The sequence below is a fragment of the Talpa occidentalis genome, unplaced genomic scaffold (genome assembly GCF_014898055.3).
Source record: "Talpa occidentalis isolate TD23 unplaced genomic scaffold, MPIMG_talOcc4v2.1 talOcc4.8, whole genome shotgun sequence".
In the NCBI taxonomy this organism is placed as follows: Eukaryota; Metazoa; Chordata; class Mammalia; order Eulipotyphla; family Talpidae; genus Talpa; species Talpa occidentalis.
The window spans coordinates 107,455,786-107,479,038 of record NW_023605194.1 but is presented as its reverse complement, the minus strand read 5'-3'; the positions used below and the strand labels follow the sequence as shown (position 1 = coordinate 107,479,038).

General features: G+C 36.8%; 1 protein-coding gene across 6 annotated transcripts in view; it reads right to left on the bottom strand.

Annotated features, from left to right (window-relative positions):
- The window catches only part of IQCM (IQ motif containing M), a 437,801-nt gene that overhangs the window by 369,125 nt on the left and 45,423 nt on the right, over positions 1 to 23,253 (bottom strand). For all 6 annotated transcript variants that reach the window (XR_008549806.1, XR_008549805.1, XM_054689961.1 and 3 more), the window contains one exon: positions 3,407 to 3,492. Coding sequence is in view for 4 of the 6 variants with exons in the window: in XM_054689961.1 (XP_054545936.1) it covers positions 3,407 to 3,443 (37 nt within the window). In the remaining 2 variants the exon portion in view is untranslated. The remainder of the gene's footprint in view (positions 1 to 3,406; positions 3,493 to 23,253) is intronic.

Genomic DNA, 23,253 nt, shown 5'->3' with positions numbered 1-23,253 from the left:
TAAGGGACCAGGAAAAAGAATAACTATAAGAAAGAAAAAATCAAAATCAACAAACAACTATAAACCAGAGACACACTATGGGGGGGCAGGAAAAGGAGGGATTGGAGTCAAAATAAGGGGGGGGTGCAATTGTCTGGGGAATGTAAAAATTAAAAAAGAATTCATCCAGTCAGTAATCTTTGAGACTTCTATGGCTCTGTTCCCAATGGAGGAACTGTAAATGCTTGCAGCTTGTATACATTCGAGTGCACACTATAACTTCAATTAGTAAAAGGAAGTTGTCAAAACTGTTCCTTCTAAAAAAAATAATTAAGGCTATAATTAAGGCTTTGTTTATTTGCAAGTAGCATATAGGATGATTTTTAAGAGCACTCATTCCTGAGTTGCACTATTTTGATCTTGAATTTCGATTTGTTCATGAACCTTATTTTATTGTCTTCAACCTTCGTTTTCTCATTTGTAGAATGAGGATAATGATATATCCTGCAGAGTGAGAGGGAGAACTTGGACTTTCATTTGAAGCACTTAGCACAGAGCCTGGCACACATAAGCTTTCAGTAAATGTGAGCAATTATTATAACCGTTGCTATTATATTACTATCATTGGGCTAAACTTTTCCCAAACTGTTTATATAATTAATTGCACTCGTCAATCCTCATTTCTTCAACTGCACAAAAATAAATTTCAATGTTCTAAATTACATTGAATGAATCTGATCTTAAAATAGTTCTTTTCACCCAAAACTAATTAATTAAAAAGGTTTGCAAATAATAAAAATCATTTCATACTATGGATTCTTCGAGTTAACTAAATCCCCAAAAAGAAATAAAAATCATTATGAACAATAACAAATATTTTATGATAAAGTTCATGAAGGAGATTGAAGTAATCATATTTAAATAATCTAAAACATGAGTGCACCATTAATATTTCCATGGGGGAAGAAAATGTTTCTCTAATGTTAACGATTTCACTAATGTAAAATATTCTCCTACATTTAATATTTTTTTAATTACTCTTCAGACCTCAAATTAAGAAAAATGTAAAATACTAACAATATTTCATAATTTAGGGCTTTATTATTTTTATGAGTTTAGAACTCAAAACTCTGACTTTGAGTTATATTTACTTTTAAGTTTTCCTACTATCAATTCTGATTTTTTCAGCTTATAAAATCAAAAAAGCATTAATAATTTATTTTATATAAGAAAAAATTTACTCTTCATATGTCATCAGTTTAATGCTATTATGATTGATAGTTCATACAACTATGGTTTTTTCTTAATGCTTTAGAGATTCTGTATAATTGTTCTAGTAAACTTCTGAAATGAAAACACCAAAGATCTAGTCATGGAAACTATGACAAGGAAAGAGCCAATGGCAATTTCATCTTTATAATCATTGAGCAAGTCTTTTCTGTATCCAAAAAAAGACCAGGGACTAACAAACATGTGTTTGTTATAATCATAACAAAAATAACTGGCTTTACTCACAAGATTTCTATTCTTCCTACAAACAAGCTGCATCTTCAGAGACTTCACAAAAATTTCCTAAAACAGTATCCTAAGCAAAGATGTGTGTACACATGGCCACCTCCATCCTGTCCTGTGTGTACTCGCCCAGGTGTTAGAAAAGCCCTACCTCATGCTCAATGGGATTTCAATTCATCATATGTTCATTAAGCACCTACTAAGTCCCAGATACTCTTTCTCTGCTAAAGTGCTAAAATAAATATGACCCTTGAATGCCTGTCTTCCAGGTGCAAAAAGACTTACGCCAGAAAAAATCTAAATAAATGCCATGTCATGCAATAAGATACTCCCTACTATGACAGAGGCCAACAGAAATCACCAAAACCCCCTACTGCCAGCTTACTCATATATGAGTGTCCCTTCAAATATTTATTCTGTATTAAGACCCAATTCTTCACTTTCAAGTTAAAGGCATTCTGTTGAATTGTCTCTTACAGACACTGTTTCTCACTTGCCTTTTTCTTTAATCTTTGGTCTTCTTTAGCATAGTGTCTTATCCTCTCCCACAGTAAATAAACAGCTTTCCTACATACCTCAGAGATTTTATAATATAACCCTCAAAAAAAAAATCTCCATGTAAGTATCATCAGACAGTGGTTAAATTGCTAAGGAGATGCAGGGGAATGCCACACTCATATCAAGACTTCAAATATAATTTAGGTAATTATGAGCGTGACCCAAAGGCAAAATGAAACTAGAGAATATTCCGCCTCCACTTCCTGGATCATCCTCCCTTTCTGCCCCTTCCATCTTGAAAAACGTTCTATATTATCCAAATAAAAAGAGAATTCAAGTGATCTGCACAGTGCTCCTCATTGCCCTGAACAGAAGTCAGCTGGCATGTCTCATTTACTGCCCAGAGTCATAAGAACCAAGAGAAGGTAGCAGAAAAAGACCTCCTGGTGGACAACCCCAGCTCTACACACAGCATTGTATGGTTCAATCATGCTGCCTACGCCTAAATTTAAGATTATTTGCAGTTTTTCCAACTATATTTCAACACATAAAAGAAATATGTGAGCCATATATGTAATTAAAAATGTTCTAGTAGGGCCTCCCCTGGTGGTGCAGCAGTTGAGCGCTGGGCTGTGAAGCTGCCTACAGCCTCTGCAGCGCCGGTTCTATCCCCGGCTGCCGGGCGAGGGTCCCACATGGCCCGCAGACCTCTCCTGCTGAGCCCACTGCTTCCCTCAGCAGAGTACTTCATCGGTCTGCCTGTTCTGCCCCTGCTCTGGTGAGTTCTCTCACCCTCAAGCGCTTCTGACTGTACCCAGTGCTTGTATAAATAAATAATCTTTAAAAAAAATTGTTCTAGTAGTCACATTTTAAAAAGTGAAGTGATGAAATCTTCATGACATATAATAATTATAGAATATTTTCTTATAAAACAAAATATATAAACATTAATCTATATAAAAGATTAAGATATTTTACACTTTTTTGTTTTGTCTTCGAAATCCTTCATGCATTTTACAAGTATATACATCTCATTCAGATGCTAAATATTTCTCAGACACTCAATCTGCATTTAGAATTTATAAAATAGTTTGCCTGAACAATTAGACTTACATACCCAAATAGATCTAACCATGCTTAAAAGTTTTCCATTAACTTGTCTTTATGTTGAAATTGAAACTAAATATTTAATTCCTTAATTTCACTAACCACATTTCAAGGACTAGTAGATTTGGATACCACAGTAAATAAAATTTGCTATAGGTCTTTCAAAATTAGGTTATATTAAGTAAAAGGAATGATATGAATCTTACAAGGTGTGCCAATAAATAGTGCTCCAAGGGTTATAAATCAATAGAAAAGCAGTGGAAATATTGTGCATTGAGCATAGAGTTGTTAGGTAACTGCAGATACTCACATTCTGATTTTTTAGACACAGCTTCTGAAGCAGCCATGATGGATAGTCAGGGTGATCTTCTTTGCTGAAGGTTGGGCTCCAAGTCCCTAAACACAGTTACATTAAGTATTTCAATGGAGGTGAATATCTATTTTTAGCTATTTCTTTCATTCACTCACTAAGAAATAGGATGAGTGATTAACATTTTTTATACATCATTCCTCTCCTCTGAAACCTTCAAAGCTTTACCCTCTAAAAGAAAATAACAATATTAGCCAGCACTGGACCGAGCTCTGTCCTATTGAGTGCTTGTATGCAAATCACCATACTGGTTCCACGCAACCTGATAAGAACTATTATCCCACTTTGTCAGATGTGGAAAGGGGAGCTTCAAGAAGTAAAATAACTTTGAAATATAAGCAGTGCCATGTGCAAAAATCCAGATCTTTGGGTCCAGGTATCTATGTAGGCTTATCTGATTTCCCACTACTTTCCCCTAAATACCCTATTAATAACTTACACATATCTTCCACTTTTGCCTTTGAGATTAGGTTTCTACTAGTCTTCCACAGTCCCTGTTCTCACAGCTATATTTATATCCTGCCCATCTTTACAGCCTGGGTTCATATCCTACTTCCTTCAAGATCACCCAGCCTCTATGGTCTGTTGCTCCTTTAACATAATACTCATTGCTCATACTTTTCACTGGTAGTTTACAGGCTATCTGTGTGGGGAGCTAAAAAGACAGAGTGACATAAAAAGAAGTACTAAATTCCCAAATAGGGCCTCCCCAGTGGCGCAGCGGTTGAGTGCTGGGCTACGAAGCTGCCCGCAGCCTCTGCAGTGCCGGTTCAATCCCCAGCCACCGGGCGAGGGTCCCACGTGGCGCCCGCTGCTCCCCTCAGCAGTGTACTTTGTCAGTCTGCCTGTTCTGTTCCCCACTCTGGTGAATTCTCTCACCCACCCGCGCTTCTGACTGTACCCAGTGCTTGTATAAATAAATAAATCTTTAAAAATAAAAAAAAATGAATTCCCAATTAGACTCCAAGTACCTAGAAAATAAATCTATACTTTATACCAGAGTTCCTCAATCCGGGAAGATAATCAGAATCAACCTGGGGGAGAGGGTTCAAAAAGTCTACAGTGAGGCCTACATATCTTCAATTTTCAAGTTTTTCCAAATTTTTAAATGTTTCTTGGAGGATTAACCCCTATTTTGAGCACTCAACCTTCACTGCTCCCAGCTCAGTACACTGCATTCTGGGGGTGCTCAGTAAAGTGCTGATTCATGGGTTAACTGAACTGTGTCCTTCCTGCTATATTTCATATTTTTGTAACTTCCAGAGCATTATCCAAAATGCATCAAATTTGCCCCTACAGCCAGAGAGTCCGTTATACCAGCGCTTACATGGCTTTACAATGAGAAAAAAGCAATACTAAACATTTTATGGAGTCCTATGGAGAGTCTTGGTCTAAAGGTAAGTAGAACTGTTCAGTTAGTTGACTGAAAAAAAGAAACTGTAAGTGAAGTATTCAAGATTTTTTTAAATAATTGAGGAAGGTGGGTATTTGAGTAAATCTGTGAGCCTGGGTTGCCCTATGGAAGTCATGACTCTGGACCACATTTTCTTAGACAAAAGACTACAATACTTCCCTCAGCTTCTACCTGGGATGGGAAGGAGGAGGAGTATTTACATTTTTTAAATAAAAAATCTGGAACATCCAAAAATGATTAATTCTCAAATTGTCAGCATTAGAGCACAGGCAAGAGCACAGAGCATATACCTCATATGGCGAGTTTTACAAATAAATTGGGATAAATGAACGTACTACACCTTCTTAGCAGTTAACAATCAGAACTTACCTGGTCTAGCCTAATTACTGTCATCTTTCCATTTAAATATAAGAAGATAAAGGTGTTTTATGCCCATCATTTTCTTGTTTTAATCTCCATAGAAATAGACTCTTCTCTGGGGCAGTTGGCTCTCCACCTTAATTCAGTGAGCCAGGAATGTCAGCCCACATTAAGTTGGCTGGCAAACAAGACATCCCACTGTCCTTTTAATGCAGAAAACTAGGTAGGCATCCTAAGGGGTGCTGGCATGGGAATGCCCTCGAAAGCTCAAGGTGATAGAAGGATAACTTGTGACAGGAGCAAGGGACTGAAGAAGGCCCTGAAGGACAAATCGCTTAGAGATGAGCACACTAACAGGGAGTGTCAGCAAATGGGGTCTCTCTCCAGTTAAGTCCGCAGTGGATGGTTATGACATACTGCTTCCCTCCTGATTCACTGATCAATTAATCCATGCATATCTGGTGTTTGAGTTGTACAATGCCACCTTATTTTGAAACAAAGCCAAAAAGCATGTCAGATTTTTAATACAAATAATTATACACAAGATGTCATAAGAAAGTCTGAAATAAGTGGTATCAACTCATGGTATGCCATGAGTTCAAATGAAGATGAGATTAGTGAAAGACTGAGATAGTGACCTAGGAGAGGGTCAAGAGAGATTGAGCTAGACCTGAAAGGTGCATGCAGAGGTAATAGTGAAATTTTGATAATAAGTTCAACATGGGCATCAACCAATTAGAGCTGGATGCTGGTCGGCACACACCTACAGTCCTGATTATCAGTTCTGAGTGGATTGGACTGGCTGACTTAAAATGAACCAAAAAGCAAGGAGAGAGGAACAGCACAAGCAAACACAAAGAGCTGAGAATGCGCTTGACTTGGGGAACAAGTAGTGACTCTGTCTGATTTAAGCAGGGGGTTAGATTTTATGCTGCTGAAATAGGAACAAACTATTGAAGTTTGTGAAGGACAAGGACATAAGATGTGTTCCGAATGTGACTTCCATAAATGCAAAGACTTTTTCTTCTTGCCTGCTATATTCCAAACACTTTTAACAGGGCCTGGTATGTAGGATTTCAAAAAGTATCTGTGGAATGAGTAATTATGGCAACAGCATGCTGGACAGGAATGTCCTGCTTCCCACATCTCCTTGGGCATATTATGAAAACATCCTTTTACCTTTCTCCTTGTAGAGGCAACTTAAGGATCTCCTAAATTACATTCCAGGCATGCTAAGTATTTCTAATTCCATTTCGACGTGAATAAAAGGTAAACAGAAGTGGAAACAGCATTTCCCTCCTCATTTTTTTTAGCTTGTCTTTCCTAAAGCAGATGACTGATGAGGCTTTATCATTATATCCTATATTTTAAATATCCCGGTGGTAAAGAACTGCTCGATGATATATAACAGGACTTGGAGAAATAGGCCACAGTGTATGATTGGGACAGACAGTTTCAGGAGTGAATAGAAGGGGAAGGTATGGAAGAGCAAGTCTGCATTTTCTACTCAAAATTTTCTCTCCATACTCCCCCCATCCAAATCCTCCTAACCTTCAATCATGTATTCAATCTCTCCCCACATCCCACCTCAGAAATTGTACCCACATCCATTTAGTTGCTCAAGCCATAAAACCTTGATTCTTTCTGATTTTTTAGCTACCACATCCAATCCATCAAATTTTCTACATTTTAATTTCAAAATACATTTGCTATTCATCTTCCTTCTCCCAGGCACAATCATTTCTTTCCTGGAATGCTGAAATAGCCTCCGAAGTTCTTTCTTGGTTTCCACTCTTGCCCTATTCCAATTTATTCTCCATATAGCAGAAAGAGCGATCTGCTTAAAAGTGTATCATAGCATTTCCCTCCCATGACATCCAACTGCATTTAAAATAAAACCTAGTCTCTTGTCCTAGGTTCTTTTCTCTCATGCAACTGAATACGTATGGATGGAAAGTATAGAACTGGCATCCTTAGCACCACCAACTCTTGAGGCAAGGACCATGCTTTGACTTCTCTTTGCCTCAGTTTCCTCACTGGGGAAAACTGTAGGGCAAAAAGACTTTAAGAATCAATTTCAAAAACTCGACTATTCTGTTGCTTTTCTACGCTATGCTAACCAGCTCCAAATCTCAGAAGCCAACCATGTCATGAAGAGCTCTTGCCTCTCTCCTATCTTTACACTTTCTACAGAATATCCAGAAAGGGGTGCAGATTTGGCCTCTTCTTGTCATGTCCCTAGTTACAACCCTCCTCTGGTGCCTCTCAACCACAGCCACCAGAACCTCCCTTTCAGGTGCTGTCCTTGTCACTGTTTCCATTCACTAATCAAATGAACACTCCTTTCTCTCTTCCAAGTCACAAGGACCTCATTGACAAGATTTACTTCCTGACTGACCTCTCTGACAAGTCTCCTTGTCCCTCTGACCAAACATCAAATATGCTGGTGTCATTTACTGAGAGAAAAGAAAGAAAGTAATGAAAACAGAAGAGAAATCTTAACTAAGCCCAATATTACAGGGTCAGTATTAGGTATTTATAATGGAGGAAAGGGTATAGTCGATGGTAGAATAAACATATTTTAATTGTGTAATTAAAATTATGAACCAAATTAGTTAGAGGACCATAAAATGAAGGGGAAAGAAGAATCTCTATGGATTGATGACCATTAATATCAGGAAGGCTGGGAGCCAGAGGGCCACATGAAATAGCAGCAAGCACACAAGGTAACGCTTCTCTCTTGATGCGGAAACCTCCCTCTGATTCTTTAATTAACTCAGTCTAATATATGTCTCAGAGCCAGGACATGGAAATGAAAAGAACTTAATTGAATCATTAGGATATCTCTCCAGCTCACACAAACATCAGAGTCTCAGAGCACTGTGGAGAGAGCAAACTTGGATTTCAGTCTTGATTCTGCCATTGCCAAAATATGTGATCGGAGCCAAATCACTTAACTGCACTGAATCCCACCTCCTGGTCTTTGTTTAAAATAGACACACAATTTTAAAATGAGTACCTTCAACATATGGCTAAGGGAACTCTTTCTCAGAAGTCCATGAAGACAACAGATAAAGCCTGGCTGTTCTGATTGAAGGGGTTCGCAGCGTCTTTTCCCAGGAGACCCCATCACCCCTCCCACCCCATTCCTAACACTGCAGGCTCAAAGACATCCAGGCAAACCTCTGGCAGGGGGCTTCTGGATGTCAGATTCACTACTTGAAAACCAGATGTGATATTTTGTTTCCTATGGATTTGTATGCACTCCAACACTAGTTAAATAGATCTGAAATATTCCTGGTATATGTAAAATATTTCAATCTTTAAATCACTTAAAAGCTGTTCCATTTTATTTCTGTTTTTGAGTCATTAAAAAGAAGATGCTAAAATGAGAATCATATTGTACTTTAAAATTCTTTCAAATGCTCTTTTAAGCTAAAATTTTTTTTTTCACTTTTTACTTCTCTTAATAGGCACAAGAATACGGGTCCTTCTGAGCTGTATTCAATAATCTGTGGAGTTTTCTGCAATCTTACCTTGGGGTTTTGAGAGAGTGAGACATAAAGGGGGATTAGGCGATATGTGAGCATGTTGTGAAGGCCCCTAAGAATCAAAGATTACCAACAGGACATAATGGGCTGGGGTTACTGAGATAAAAATGACATCTCATAGTGGAAGTGGAGTAACCTGGGAGAAAATTGGAAACAAACAATGTCAGGTGGAGTCACAGCTCAGTAAAGAGATCCACTGGAAGAGAGAATTCAAATATTGACTTAGTGCCTGAATCTTTCACAACTATGAGCACACACATAATATATGCAATGTAAGTAAATTTTACAAATAATGTTTTAAAAAGGCAAGTAATTAATATAAAAGTAAAGAAACATTGGAAGATACTTTTCAAAGGGGATTTCCAAATATGAAATCAGCATGTGAACAGGTACTCAAAACTCATGGGTCATCAAGGAACACAAAGAAAAACCACAAACACCACACATTGTTGACTTTAACAAAATACCAAGGGTTGATGAGGATAAAAAGCAACGGAAATATTCATACACTGCCTGTCAAAGAGTATAAATTGGTAATCTGAGAAACCATTTGACTGTATCTTCAAAAACTAAATCTACATCTAACTATAATCCAGTCCTCCTTCTCACTCCCAACAGAAATAATCCATAATGTTAATGAAAAGACACATAGAAGTATGACACAGCAGCACCATTTTGTAACAGCTAAAAACTGGAAGCAACCCAAATGTCCATTTACAGTGAAATAGATAAATTAAAGTTTATTCATACAATGAAACTTTATAGCAGCAAGAATGAACTGCTATACACAAAGATATAAGTAATTTTCACACACATAATCTTGAAAGTCAGCATAAAGGGGACATACATATTTTTGTTATTAGAAAGTTCAAAAACATGCAAAACTTATTAATTGCAATAGAAAACAGGCTAATGGTGACCTTGGGGGAAAGGGTGTATAGTGTCTGGGGGCACATGATAATAACCCCAGAGGGTCTGGTAACCTACTTATCAGATGATGGTTATACAGTCACATTTACTTTGTCAACATTCACTGAGATGTACATTTAGAAATTGTGTACTTCTCTGATCATATGTTATACATCAATTTCAAGTTAACAGCAAATATTAATTTTTAATTAATCTATTCAAACTCTGAAAATATTACCCTCGTCAATATAATTTCATTCTCATCTTACTCTTCTCCTCAAAATAAGTAAATATATTTATTTATTAATAAAGCATAGAGTTTTGCTAAAAGTCAATGGTCTCTGTGTTAGACTGTAAGTCCAGTAGAGAAGGAACTTGTTTTTCAAATTTTCCTTTATGCCTTCCAGAACACTGAGCACATGACTAGCCAAATAAGCACCCCATAAAAAGCAGCTGATTTGAATTTAAGCAAGAAAGTCCTGCAGTATTATAATTTACTTAGTCTTCACAGAGTTCCTAATATTTATTTAGAAATCTCATATTACTAAATTTTCTAAGTAAGTGGTCATTATTCAAATGGGAAAAAGAGTTAATTATTTTGGTAATGAGTGGTAATCTCTCTCTCTCTTTCTCTCTTTCTCACACACACCCAACTTGATTTCAGAAAAATCCAGACTACTCTATATTTTTCTCACTTCAAATCATATTCGGCATTTTAATTCAATTTTAAAATACTGACAGAAAGAGGTGAAGATGGAGGTAATAGAAAAGGGAGACTTTTTTGGGCCTCCCCAGTGGCGCAGCGGTTGAGCGCTAGGCTGCAAAGCTGCCTGCAGCCTCTGTAGCAGCCTCTGTAGCACCGGTTCCATCCCCGGCTGCTGGGCGAGGGTCCCACATGGCACGCAGACCTCTCCTGCTGCCCGCTGCTCTCCTCAGCAGTGTCCTCCGTCTGTCTGCCTGCTCTGCTCCCTGCTCTGGCTCTGGTGAATTCTCTCACCCTCCCGCGCTTCTGACTGTACCCAGTGCTTGTATAAATAAATAAATAAATAAATATTTAAAAAAAAAAAAAGAAAAGGGAGGCTTTACCAGAATAAAACGCTTAAAATATTAGAAGTTATGTCTCTTCCTAAACTGGGGTTGGCGGGGGATTTTAGTTAGAAACATATTAGACCACATATATCCGGGAAAAAGAAAGGTAACAATGCTTTCTTTCCCAAGTACTCTATTATATCAGAGGCTTTTGAATATCTTACGAAGATTCTCATATCAATGCATACAGTTATGCCTTCGGTGATAATTGTGGCATGTTGTGACTCTGTTTTTCTTGTGATTTTCACAGATTAAAACAGTGCTGTTATAAAAAGTACACTCTCTCAGCTATTAATCACACATGACTTAAATAGAAGTTATTAACATTTTATAAATAACAATAAAGAGTGAAAAACTTGATTTATAAAGTAGTTCCCACTGAGATGTTTGGGCCATTATATAAACAGTTAAAGACAACAATGAAAACACCATAAAATTAATTACCACACGTTAAATAAAATGAATTAAAGGCCAAAACTGTTGAAATGTTTCAACGGAATTTTGCTGTGCTCAGAAACACTGACTGATGTGAAGAGCTAGGTCCATAAATTTGAGCAATCATTAAATTTTATTGCTTCTATCTATTTTCCATTGTCTTCTTTCTTAAAGACCTTATTAAAAATATTTACAGGAAGTGAAATGGTTTTGGACACTTTATATTTAAGGAACAATTTCAAATAATACAATTTTAAAACTGGGATGAATCTTAGGCACCGTCTTCTTGTTAGCCCCTCATTGTACAGGTGAGGAAGCAGCGCATGACCAGATAAGAGACTGTTCCACATAACAGTGGGCTGGTGAAGGCACTTAACCAGAATTAGGGCTCCTGACTCAGGTTAAAGTACAATTCCCCCTGATAAAGTTCCTTCCAGAAAGCAGTATTTTCCCTCCATGAGTTTTTGAATGCCTTTACCTTCTACCTTCTCTCTGAATGAGCCTTTTTTCCACTATGTTCTAATGGAGACAAATGTAACATCATGGTGAGAAACAAAGCCCTAAGGATCAAGTTCAGGATTCACCATTCTTAATCTTTGATCTTAGGCCGCAAGTAACCAATTTTTCCCAGTTTGTCCAGTCCTTTCCTGATTTTATAACTGAAGTCCTGGCAGGCCCCTTGGTCCCAGACAAATGAGCAGTTCTAGCCACTTACCTCTCTAAGCTTGAGCTCTTTTATCTATAAAATAGAGATAATGCTGCTGTGAGACCAAATGAATAAATGTATAAAAACACTTAACACAGCGTCTAAGCCTGGTCCAGGGTAAGCACTCATGCCCATGTTTGTCTCTGCCTCTTTAGTCTCTCCATGTTGGAGATGTGAATTTGAAAGTCATTCAGCGCCTTGGTGGTGGGTGTGGTGTGGTAATTCACATCTAAAGAGTGTCCTCCTATACCTCTAAATCATATATAATGCTATAAACCAGTCATCCCAATAAAAAAAATAAGTTAAAGAAAGAGTAAAGCCAAGAAAGAGAATGAGTTTTCTGAGAAACAGGTCAAGCAGCAGACGCAAGAAGTATGGGAACAGCAGTGAAAGACAGTAAACATTAACAAGGAAGGAGGATGGCTCAAGGCCAACAATCAACAGAATCAAACAATAAACGAGGGGATTCTAGGGCCACAGTTTCCCTGAAAGGGCTTAGTAAAAAGTTATACTCTTGAGTGTATAAATATAGGTGGATTCTATAGGGAATTTTTTAAATTATGAAAGCAAAAGTAAGGGAATAGTTTTAATATTTTGTCTATTGCAATTTTATAAACATGAAGAAACCCCAAAGGAGCTAAAAATGTACACAATTACTACATCATTGATGCATACAGTCCTAGATCTATCATCTTTCTAGGAAAGAAATCCCTGAGAGGAATAACACATTGAACAACGAATATCAAAGCACCTATCTCTTTCTCATAAATATCTGCTTGAAAGCTTCCCCTAAGGAATGAGCCTGGCATATATAAGGTAGGGATGTTCCTTTAGTCATCTTCAAGACCCAGAGGTAGAAACTGAATACAGAGTGGTGATGAGCCTGAAGCTGTAAATGCTGTCGCAGCTCCCAGACATAGGCAAAGTAACCCAGAGTGCAGTTTCAATGGGACACACAGAACTCAGTTCATCCCTCTGTGAGGTAGGAATTCGAGGTCCAGAGAATGAGAGGAGACAGAAAATAGAACATTCGAAATGTTGCTGGAGGCAAGGAGCCCATTATAAGGGAGGCAGAGAATACAGAATACAGATACATCTCACTGCCAGGACCTAGCCACATCAGCCGCTGACTCAGAAACAGGATTTGTAGCATCAACAATATCACAGGGGTAGGACCCACAATGACCCAGTGTGAGACCGCTTTCTGGACTGAGAAAGCCAGTGGCAACTCTAATACTGTGAATCAGAAAGTGGTAAGGACAGAAATAAAATATGAAAACACAACGACACTCCCTACTTCAAAAAGCCTGAAAATTGCTATAAAACAATTTTTAAATTATAAAATCCAGATCCAAAACTAACACTAGAAAAGATAGCCAATAAATCAACATTAGACTAGTAATTCACTACAAAGGAAATGAAAGTAATAAAAGAATGAGAAAGAATTTAAAATAACTAGGTTAAGACTCTACCAAGAGACAGAAGAGGAAGTAATATTCCTAAAAGAGATATGAAGTAAGTCTGAAATAAAAATATATTCTTTGAAAAGAATTTATAACCTCAATATACAAAATAAAATCTAGACTAGACACAGTATGAGAGAAACAGCGAACTAGAAGGTAATTCTGAAGAATTTCCCAGAAGCCACAAAAACAGAAAGAGATAAAAACATGAATAACAACTAAAGGATATAAAAGCCAAATCAAAGGATTCCAATATGTGTATACAAAGGGTGTCACCAAAAAAAAAAAGGAAAGGGAAGAAATATTTGAAGTGTCAGTATTAAAAATGACATGAATCTTGAGATTGAAAGTATATTCACACGCCAAGCAAGAATAACAAAAATTAGTCCACATTCAGACACTTCCCAGTAAGTATCAGGAACTAAGAAAAAAGGAGTTGTCTGCACTTAATGTCACATAGGATTTCTGTCTTCTCATTCTCTTTTGAACCTACTCTCACCAGGGTTTGCCTTTGCTACTCCATCCAAACTGCTTCTAATGGGCACTGATGCACTTTTCCAACTCCCCTGCAGTAAGTTAACTTCCTGCCTTCTGCTGGAAATGCCACCAGAAAACAGTCCTCAGTTGCCACCAACACTTCCTCAGATCCAGCCACCATCATGGCTAAGGACTCACTTTATCCAAAACTGTGCCCTTCACCAGGGTTGCCCACTTTCACTGCCAAGTCAACAAGGGGTCTAGCAGGCACAGATTTCTCAAGCTGATTCAGGACAATTCCTAAGGGTACTTGAAACACCAGGGCCTTCACTAGACTGCATCACAGTCCAACCCCTCCCTGCAGTTCCTAATTCCTTTCCTTCCCTTCCACAAATTTGATTGCAAAAGCATTTCCTAATAAACATTTGGTCAATCTCCATCTCAGAGTCATCTTCTGAGAGAACACAACCCGCCATTTTTTCATCCAGGTCACTAATAACTTCTTGCTGTTAAATCCATCATCAATTCTTAGCCCTCATCTCAATTCACCTACTAATAGCATTCTACATATTTATCACTGTCTCCTTCTTGAAATATTTTCTGTACCTGGCTCCTAGGAACCTCCACTGTCCTCGATTTTCTCTTCTCTTACCTTTTCCTCAGTCTTTTTCTGGTTCCTTCTCATCTTGCTGACCTCTAAGTATCGTAATGTCCCAAGGTTCAGACCTTGACTCTCTTTAATTTTACATATATGTACTTTGTGATTTCATCAGTCTTATGACTTCAAATACCATCTTTATGCCGATGATTCACAAATTTGTATTTATAGCCTGGCCTATCCTCCTTAGCTATTATCACATTCCAATTTGGATGTCATAAAGGCATCTCAAATTTTATATATCAAAACTGAATACCTAATCTTCCTTCAATAATTTTCCCAGCCTCAGCAAATGACATCTCTACTCTTCCACTTACTGAGGCCTAGCAGTCAGCCTTAACACGTCCCTTTTCACACATCCTATTAACCAGCAATTCTGTCAGCAATACTTTCAAAATACATTCCTGATCATTTCACTTTACCTTCACCTTTGAATCCAAACCACCATCATCTCTCACTTGCATTAGTAGAGTAGACTATACCTGGCCTGTCTGATTCTACTTCACAGCCCTATCCCACTATCTGTTATCAACCCAGCTTTCCTTGATGTTCTGCCAAGGCCAAACTTCAAGGCATTGTTATGTCTGAATTGTTCTTCGTTTTAAATTACAACAAAATACCAACCCCTCCATTCATGTATATTCAAATGTATCCCCAGGAAAGGGGCTTCAACAGTCACCTGCTATGACCCAATTGCAACCCCTACCTCCCACAACCCTTCCTGCCTCCTTGATTTATTTTCCTCCATAGCACTAATACTATTTAGCATATTGTGTATTTGAATTATTACTGATCTGTCTCTTAATGGCAGAGACTGCTAGCTAATCCCCAAATGTGTATTTTTTCCCTCCTGGACCCACATGTTAACTACATATCTTAGGAACTTGAAGTTAAATATGAACAAATGACTTGCGTTCTAGCCATGAGAATATAGGCCAAAATGTTAAGTGCCACTACCAGTCTGATCTATAAAAAAAAAAAAAAAACCTCCCACTCATTCCTCCATGCCTCTTTCCTCTCTAGTGGGTCAAATGCTGGTGACTTCCAGGATAGCATTAGAATGAAAGTTAAAAATGGTGGAGCAACAAAGTAGAAGTCCACATCTCAAGAGTTGCCTAATGAGGAACATCCATCAGAAGGAGTTTGATGAATAAAAATAAAATCATTAAGCAAATTATGAATATTTAATTTATTACAGTAGTTAGTTTTTTCTTAGCTAATATACTCACTTGCTAGATTCTCAGATCTATGAGGGCAGGGGTTTTTGACTATGTACAATGATGAATCTTCAGTGCCTATAACACTGTCAATCAATAAATATTTGAAGAGTAAATAAATATCTTAAATTCCTACATAAAGATAGGTTTATCTAGAAAAGAATGACAACTTTGAAAAAAAATTTCTCATTAGTAATAACAGTTAGCAGAAGACTAGTAAAATCTTAAAATATCTGAGGGAAACTAAGTATAAAATTCAAAATCTACCAGAACTGCCATGAAATGTTTTGACAAAATAAAGCCTTACAATAGTAAGTGTAAGGTACCTTATCCATACATGTGCATACACACATACACCATACATCACCCATAATGAGCTGTTAAAGGTTATTCTTCAATAAGAATAAAGTAAGCCCAAAAGAAATAAGTGGAATACGAGACAGACATTTGATGCTTAATATGCTTATAAGTATGCTTATAAATTTAAGCAAATTTCTGCAGATAATATTTATTCAAATTTACAAACATTATATCAAAGTATGTAGTTAATATTGAATATTTTTTCATATGGAAATAAAATTTAAAATACAATAAACATGATGTGGGGAGGGGCAAGAGAAGGAAACAGATTTCAGTGGATTAAGAGCCCAAGGCTTTTGTCATGCTTATATGAGAATGAAAATACTAACATACTGAACATACTAAGCAGGAAAAAGATACATATTTCTACTAAAATGTTAAGGATAACTTCTAATAGACTGGAAATATAGACTGGGCAGCTCTTAAATTTTAAGAGGAATCAAAAAGTAATTACGAAAACTGTATAAAGTCAAAAAAAGACAGAAGTTGAGAAAAGAATAGGAAAAAATAGAATATAACAGAGACCTAAATTTGAGATAATAAAGTAAATGTACATTATCAACAAGTACCATAAATGTAAATAGATTACTGATCTATTAAAAAGACAAAGACTATCAAATAATACAATGAAATTTAACTAAGCCATATGCTATAAAAGATATTTAACACAAAGAACATAGAAAGATTGAAAAGTCTTGAAAAAATGTTTACCAGCAAAAAAAAAAAAAAAAACACGACAAAATTTCTGTAGCACTAGTACTATCAGACAAAAACATACATTAGATCAAAAATTAATAGGAATAAAGAGGTTCAATAAATCATGATTAGGCCTCCCCAGTGGCGCAGCGGTTGAGCGCTGGGTTGTGAAGCTGCCCACAGCTTCTGCAGTGCCGGTTTGATCCCCGGCTGCTCCCCGGCCACAGGAGGAGGGTCCCGCATGGCGCGCAGACCTCTCCTGCTGCGCCCGCTGCTCCCCTCAGCAGTGTACTTCGGTCCTTCTGCCTGCTCTGCTCCCCGCTCTGGCTCTGGTGAATTCTCTCACCCTCCCATGTTTCTGACTGTACCCAGTGTTTGTATAAAATAAATAAATAAATCTTTAAAAAAAAAAAAAGACATCATCCATTCGTTGGGGTGAAAAAAAGGAAAAAAAACAATCATGATTAAGGGAACAATGCTCCTAGAAGACACAATAATCATGAATTTGTATACATCTATCAAAAGAGCTCCAAATTTTAAGCAATAAAATTACAAGGAAAAATTGACAAAATAAAAATTACAAAAGGAATGGGCCTCCCCTGTGGCGCAGCGGCTGAGCACTGGGTTGCGAAGCTGCCCGCAGCCTCTTCAGCGCCAGTTCAATCCCCGGCTGCCAACGAGGGTCCCACGTGGTGCACAGACCTCTCCTGCCGCCTGCTGCTCCCCTCAGCAGTGTACTTCGGTCCTTCTGCCTGTTCTGCTCCCTGCTCTGGCTCTGGTGAATCCTCTCACCCTCCCGGGCTTCTGACTGTACCCAGTGCTTGTATAAATAAATAAATAAATCTTTCAAAAAAAATTACAAAGGGAAAATTTAACATATCATTATTAGAAATATAGATTAAACACACAATAGAAGGTATACAAATTTAACATTACATACAAGGTGGATTTAATATGTATTTTTAGAATCCTGCATAAATAGAGAATGTCCATTAGTTTCATGCACATAAAGGGCACTTACAATTTTTTCCTGTATTATGTCACATGAAATGCCTCAGTAAATGTTAAACATTGGAATAATACAATTATCATAAATCAACAATAGTTTTTAAAAAGAAAACTGCTGAATAATTCATTGAGTAAGGAGATCAACCAAAAATTATGAAATATTTGGAATAGAGTGTAAATGAAAACACAAAAATTTAAACCCATGGAATGCAAGTAGTATTGAGAAGTAAATTTATTGCCTCAAGGGTATTTATTAAAAATGAAATAAGAAGCATTATAATAATTAAACATTAAATTTTAAGAGATGTAAGGAAAAAAGAAATTAAAATCAGAGGAAAGAAATTAACAAAAGCAAAAATGAAGGAAACAGAAAACTGCAAAATATGACATGAAACAGTGAAGACTGTCAACAAAATCAAAAGCAAGTCCTTTGTAAATCCTGACAAAATATACAAGTTACCAAAAGAAAAGGGGGGAGCAGAGTGAGGAAGAAGGAGACATAAGCACTTTCAGGACAAAGAAAAAAGTGTACATATACACCATGGAATATTACTCAGCAATCAAAAAAGATAAACACATGCAGTTTGCAGCAACATGGATGGAGCTAGAAGGGATCATGCTCAGCGAAATAAGCCAGAAAGAAAAAGAAAAATACCAGATGGCCTCACTCATAGCAGGAATTTAGAAAACCTAAATAAGGGACCAGGAAAAAGGCTAATTGATACAAACTAAAAATCAAAATCAACAAGCAACTCTGGACCAGAGACACTGTAGGGTGGGGGGGAGGGCGGGGAGAGGAAGGATTAGGGTCAAAATAAGGGGGGGTGCAATTTTATGGGGAATATAACCAAAATGAAAATGCATACATTGTGCAAAAATGAAAAATGATGTAAGAATTATATAAAATAAAATAAAAAAAAAAAAAGGAAAAACTGAAGAGGAGGAGGGAAGTCTAGATCTCAGGGTGTGGTCTGGCCCGACCGGGCCCAGGTGAGGGAGGGCCGTGAAGAAGGTAGAATATCCAGAAACAGCACACAGGCACTGACTTCTACAGAGAAGGAAAGAACCACAGAGAATGAGGGGAAAAGACGAGAGAGCACGAAATGAACTAAAGGAGGGAGAGACAAGCGAAGGGCAGCCCAAGATGCCAGCTCAAGCTTTCTCCTTTCTCAGTAAGATGCTCACATTACATAAAATAAAATCAATTTAGAATAAAATGACTCTATTAAGAACTATTTATACAAGATTAAAATAAGGTAGCAGAAGGTTGAGCAGGAATTTAATTGTTCTTTCATACATCTGAATAGCTCATTAACAGAAATCAAGGTATTCATTAAGAAAGCACAGTCTCTCTTCCTCCGGAGAAGAATCTCTATTCCAACCAGCCACCAAGGATCTGGTTCCTGATTTCATGTGCTAGGAAACACCTTTGAATGTATGACACACTGGTTATCTTGCTTCGTTTTTTATTCAATGAAAAATCTTACCAAATAGAAATATTAAAACCACCCAAAAATTCAGTGTGTTGTATGTATATATTTACTTATATTTGATATATTGCTGAGCTATATCAAAACATTTGTAATTGTAACATTGTGCAGATAATTTTAAAAATCAAAATCAGCTTCTTGTAAGGGACGAACAGCCATGTTCTCTTTGGAGCCACCCTTGCCCCACACAGGGCTGTCAGACTGGGCTTTGCGATTTAACAGGGGAAAAGGCATCAAGATGCCAATCACTTGCCTTTAAAGAAAATGCATTAATATAATAGCAGGTATTAGCAGACAGAGAATTTTTGTTAAGTCTTTGTATATCCAACTTTCCTAGTATTCCGAAAATTGTAAAATATAGAAACTTTACTATATTGTCTCTCAATTCCCTGGGCCAGCAATGCCCATGATATATAGGCCAGGATGCAATGGAATTAAAGGTCAAACAAATGATACAAAGCTCAGCTCTTCCTTCACACATATCCTAGAACATCGAAAAATTCGTAATGAACTCCCTTAGTTTATTCATGTTCCTCTTTTGTTCAAAGTCTGAGTTAAAAAAAAAAAAACCTTCATAATATATAACTCAAAGCCACAAGTCCACTCCAAGTCCCCATGCTCCTATTTATGCACAACAAGGAAAGATTCTATTCCTAGCCCCATCGCCACCATCACGTTTATTTCACCCTCCCCCGCCTGTCAGTTATGCTCAAGCTGCTTTCTCCACCCAAAAGCCTTTTCCCCTACTTCCCCTGGAGCCACCAATCCAGAATCTTCTTAAAGAAACATATCAAATGCCTCTGAAAGTCTTCTTCTTCCCACATCTGAAGTCTTCCTTTACTCCTAAAAAAAAAAAATTCTACAGCATTTACACTCTCTGTTCTGTTAAATCTTGTATCATGGTTATTTATGTTGTATTTCCTCCAGTACACTGAAAAAAGTCTTAAGGATCGTATTCCTGTTTGAGTTATCAAAATTCTCCAAAACAGTGTTCAAAAACTATTTGTAAAAAATTTCATTGTAGCAATAAATTATAGTGACTTTATTAGTGGTACAAAATGCCAGTTCTCCATAAATACACATGTACCAAAATTGGGTTTCGCTGCTGACTTCGTCTATCAAATAACTACTTTTCTGGAGCCTCAATTTCTCAAATATATAGCATTCATTAATTTAAAAAACTCATAAAATTTATGACAAAAATAGTTATGTGTTATATAAAGTACCTTTGAAATAAAGTAAATGTTAACAAATAAAGTAGATGGGGGATTGATGTCTACTAATAAGGCATAATTATCAATTAGGACAATATATACAGGTTAAGAAGTAACAACTTTCAGAAAATGAAAGACATAAAAACACCCACACTTTTTTTAAGAGTTGATAATAAAATGTGTAAGCTTCATGATTAAAGAATAAAAAAATCTAGGCATGGTTGTTCAGAAGGAAAAAAACAAACAAACAAAATGACTGAGGCAGGAGGACAATGATTGTCAAACTTAGGACAGATCACAAAGTAATTGTTAATCATTGTAATCAAATAAGAATAAAGTTAAGATACACTAAGACAAATTTAAGTAAAACATTAAGAAAAACTGCATGATTATTTGTTTAAATTTTATCTAATAGATTAAACAGCATGACAGGATAGGGAAATTTGAGGAATATGTGAAGTTAGAAATTCTGATCAGACCAAGATCATATTTGGAGAATGACCCTTCTTAGGCTCAGCAAGCTTTTCATCAATAACAAGGTGATGAGACTGGCTTAAAAGAGGCCAGGATCTTTTGTGTGTGTGTGTGTGTGTGTGTATGTGTGTGTGTTTTGGGGTGAGAGGTGTTGTTCTTTTTTCAGGCTTAACATTCAAAGAACTATGTAATTATAATCTTACACCTCATAACCATTGTGCCAAATATAAAAGAATTATCAGACATTTTATTTCATCTTCTGCAAGGCAGCACTATAGAACTAAAGAAAGAGGACATTTGTACATTGAGGACAAAAGTTGCAGGATTGCTATATTATAAAGGCATCTTGATTTGTAAACTCTGCTCATCTGGTCCTCTTATAAAGCAATCAATGCCATTAAGAGAAATAAATTTTAGGTACAGCATCATATGAAGGATTAAAAAAATAATTTCTAGTTTAGATAAATTTATAAAAGAGTCCAAACAGTTGTAATTCAGGGTTAAGTTTCTCCACAAATTTCTACAACCTTTAACAGACAAATCCCAAAATGCTTTTTAATTTAAATCACCTTTTCTTAATTATTCTTATTAGGCTTTCTCAGAGATGTTAATCCCTCTGCCAGCTTTAATAAAAATCTTAAATTTAAATACATATGGCGTGCACGTGCACACACACAGAGAGGTCTATGCTCCTGTTACACTATCTAAAGTTAAATAACAAAGGCTATCGAGTACATTCAATGAGTGAGATTTAAATATAATTAAATGTAGACTAATATTGTCCTTTATCCTAAAAATATGCCTCTATAGAGCCCATCATCATCACTGTCAACATCAGAAAGCAGTAAGATTGAGGAGAATGCATTAAGCAGCCAACAGATAGGACAGCATGATTTATACAACATGAGAGAGAGCACGTAAAAAAAAAAAACAAAAATGTAGCTATTACAGAACTATATTTTTGCACACTGAGTTGAGCGTGTCTATGAAGATACATGAAAAAGGTGAGATTTTAAGATCCTTTCCAATCAGAGGGGAAGGGTAAAGAGCAGAAGGGGAAGGGGACCCAATGGACTATTGTGGAGGACTATGGTGGTAGATGTTGTATGGTAGATGTTGTATGGACTTGGTGGTAGATGTTGTATGGTAAAATACATCTGAATAAGTGTGTTCCTATACCTCTGAGTCATAAACAGTATTGTAAACCAATGTTACATTAATAAATAATAACAATAAATTAAATAAATTGGATGCTGTCTTGCCTTAGAATCCTTGGCATATGTATTTTTGCTATTTTGTCAAAATTCTTATTCTGTGTCTATGATTTTTTGAAGATTCATGAAACTTATTCATCAAAATTTCTTCAAAATATGTTTTTCTATCACTATATTTAATTATATTTTGGCATGGTTTCTTCCTGGTGTCATCCCAGCTCCTGCCACTTCAAAATTATACTAGGTGAGTCACTTCTAAAAGATGGTTGTAAATAGCTAACCCACCCCCTGCATATTGCTTGTGTGAGTGTTAGAGAGTAACATTCATAAGCTTGACCCCACTTTCAAGAGTGCATCTTGTTTGAGGGCCCATGGTCTTCTCTCCAGTGATTGTATTGTTAGAATGAAAATTTTCAGTATTGTAAACTGCATGTTTTTTCTCAGAATATTAAATGGTTGTTGTGATGTGCTATCATCATTGTTGGCCACTAGTCCTTATCATTAGAATGACAAGTTAAGGACCTCCCCAGTGGTGCAGCGGTTGAGCCCTGGGCTGCGAAGCTGCCCACAGCCTCTGCAGTGCCGGTTCAATCCCCAGCCGCCAGCGAGGGTCCCACATGGTGTGCAGACCTCTCGTGCCATGCCCACTGCTCCCCTCAGCAGTGTATTTCTTCGTCAGTCTGCCTGTTCTGTTCCCCACTCTGGCTCTGGTGAATCCTCTCACCCTCCCGAGCTTGTATAAATAAATAAATCTTTTTTTAAAAATGGAAAAAAATAAACAAAATGACAAATTAAACTGGTTTTGAAGAATTGCAATCTTCATGTGTAAATATTCTTTTGTAAAATAAGAGGCTGAACAGTATAGGAGAGACGAGAGTGTGTTGAAAACAAAGAGAGACAACAAAATGGCCTTTTAACTATATATGTACTAAGGAGATTTCTTTTATAGTTTAGTGTATTTACCATTTTTCTAATGTAATATCTGGCCTAATTTTAGTTATACGGGCCTAGAAAAATGTATAAAAAATGAGTGTGACAACTAGTCTCATGTC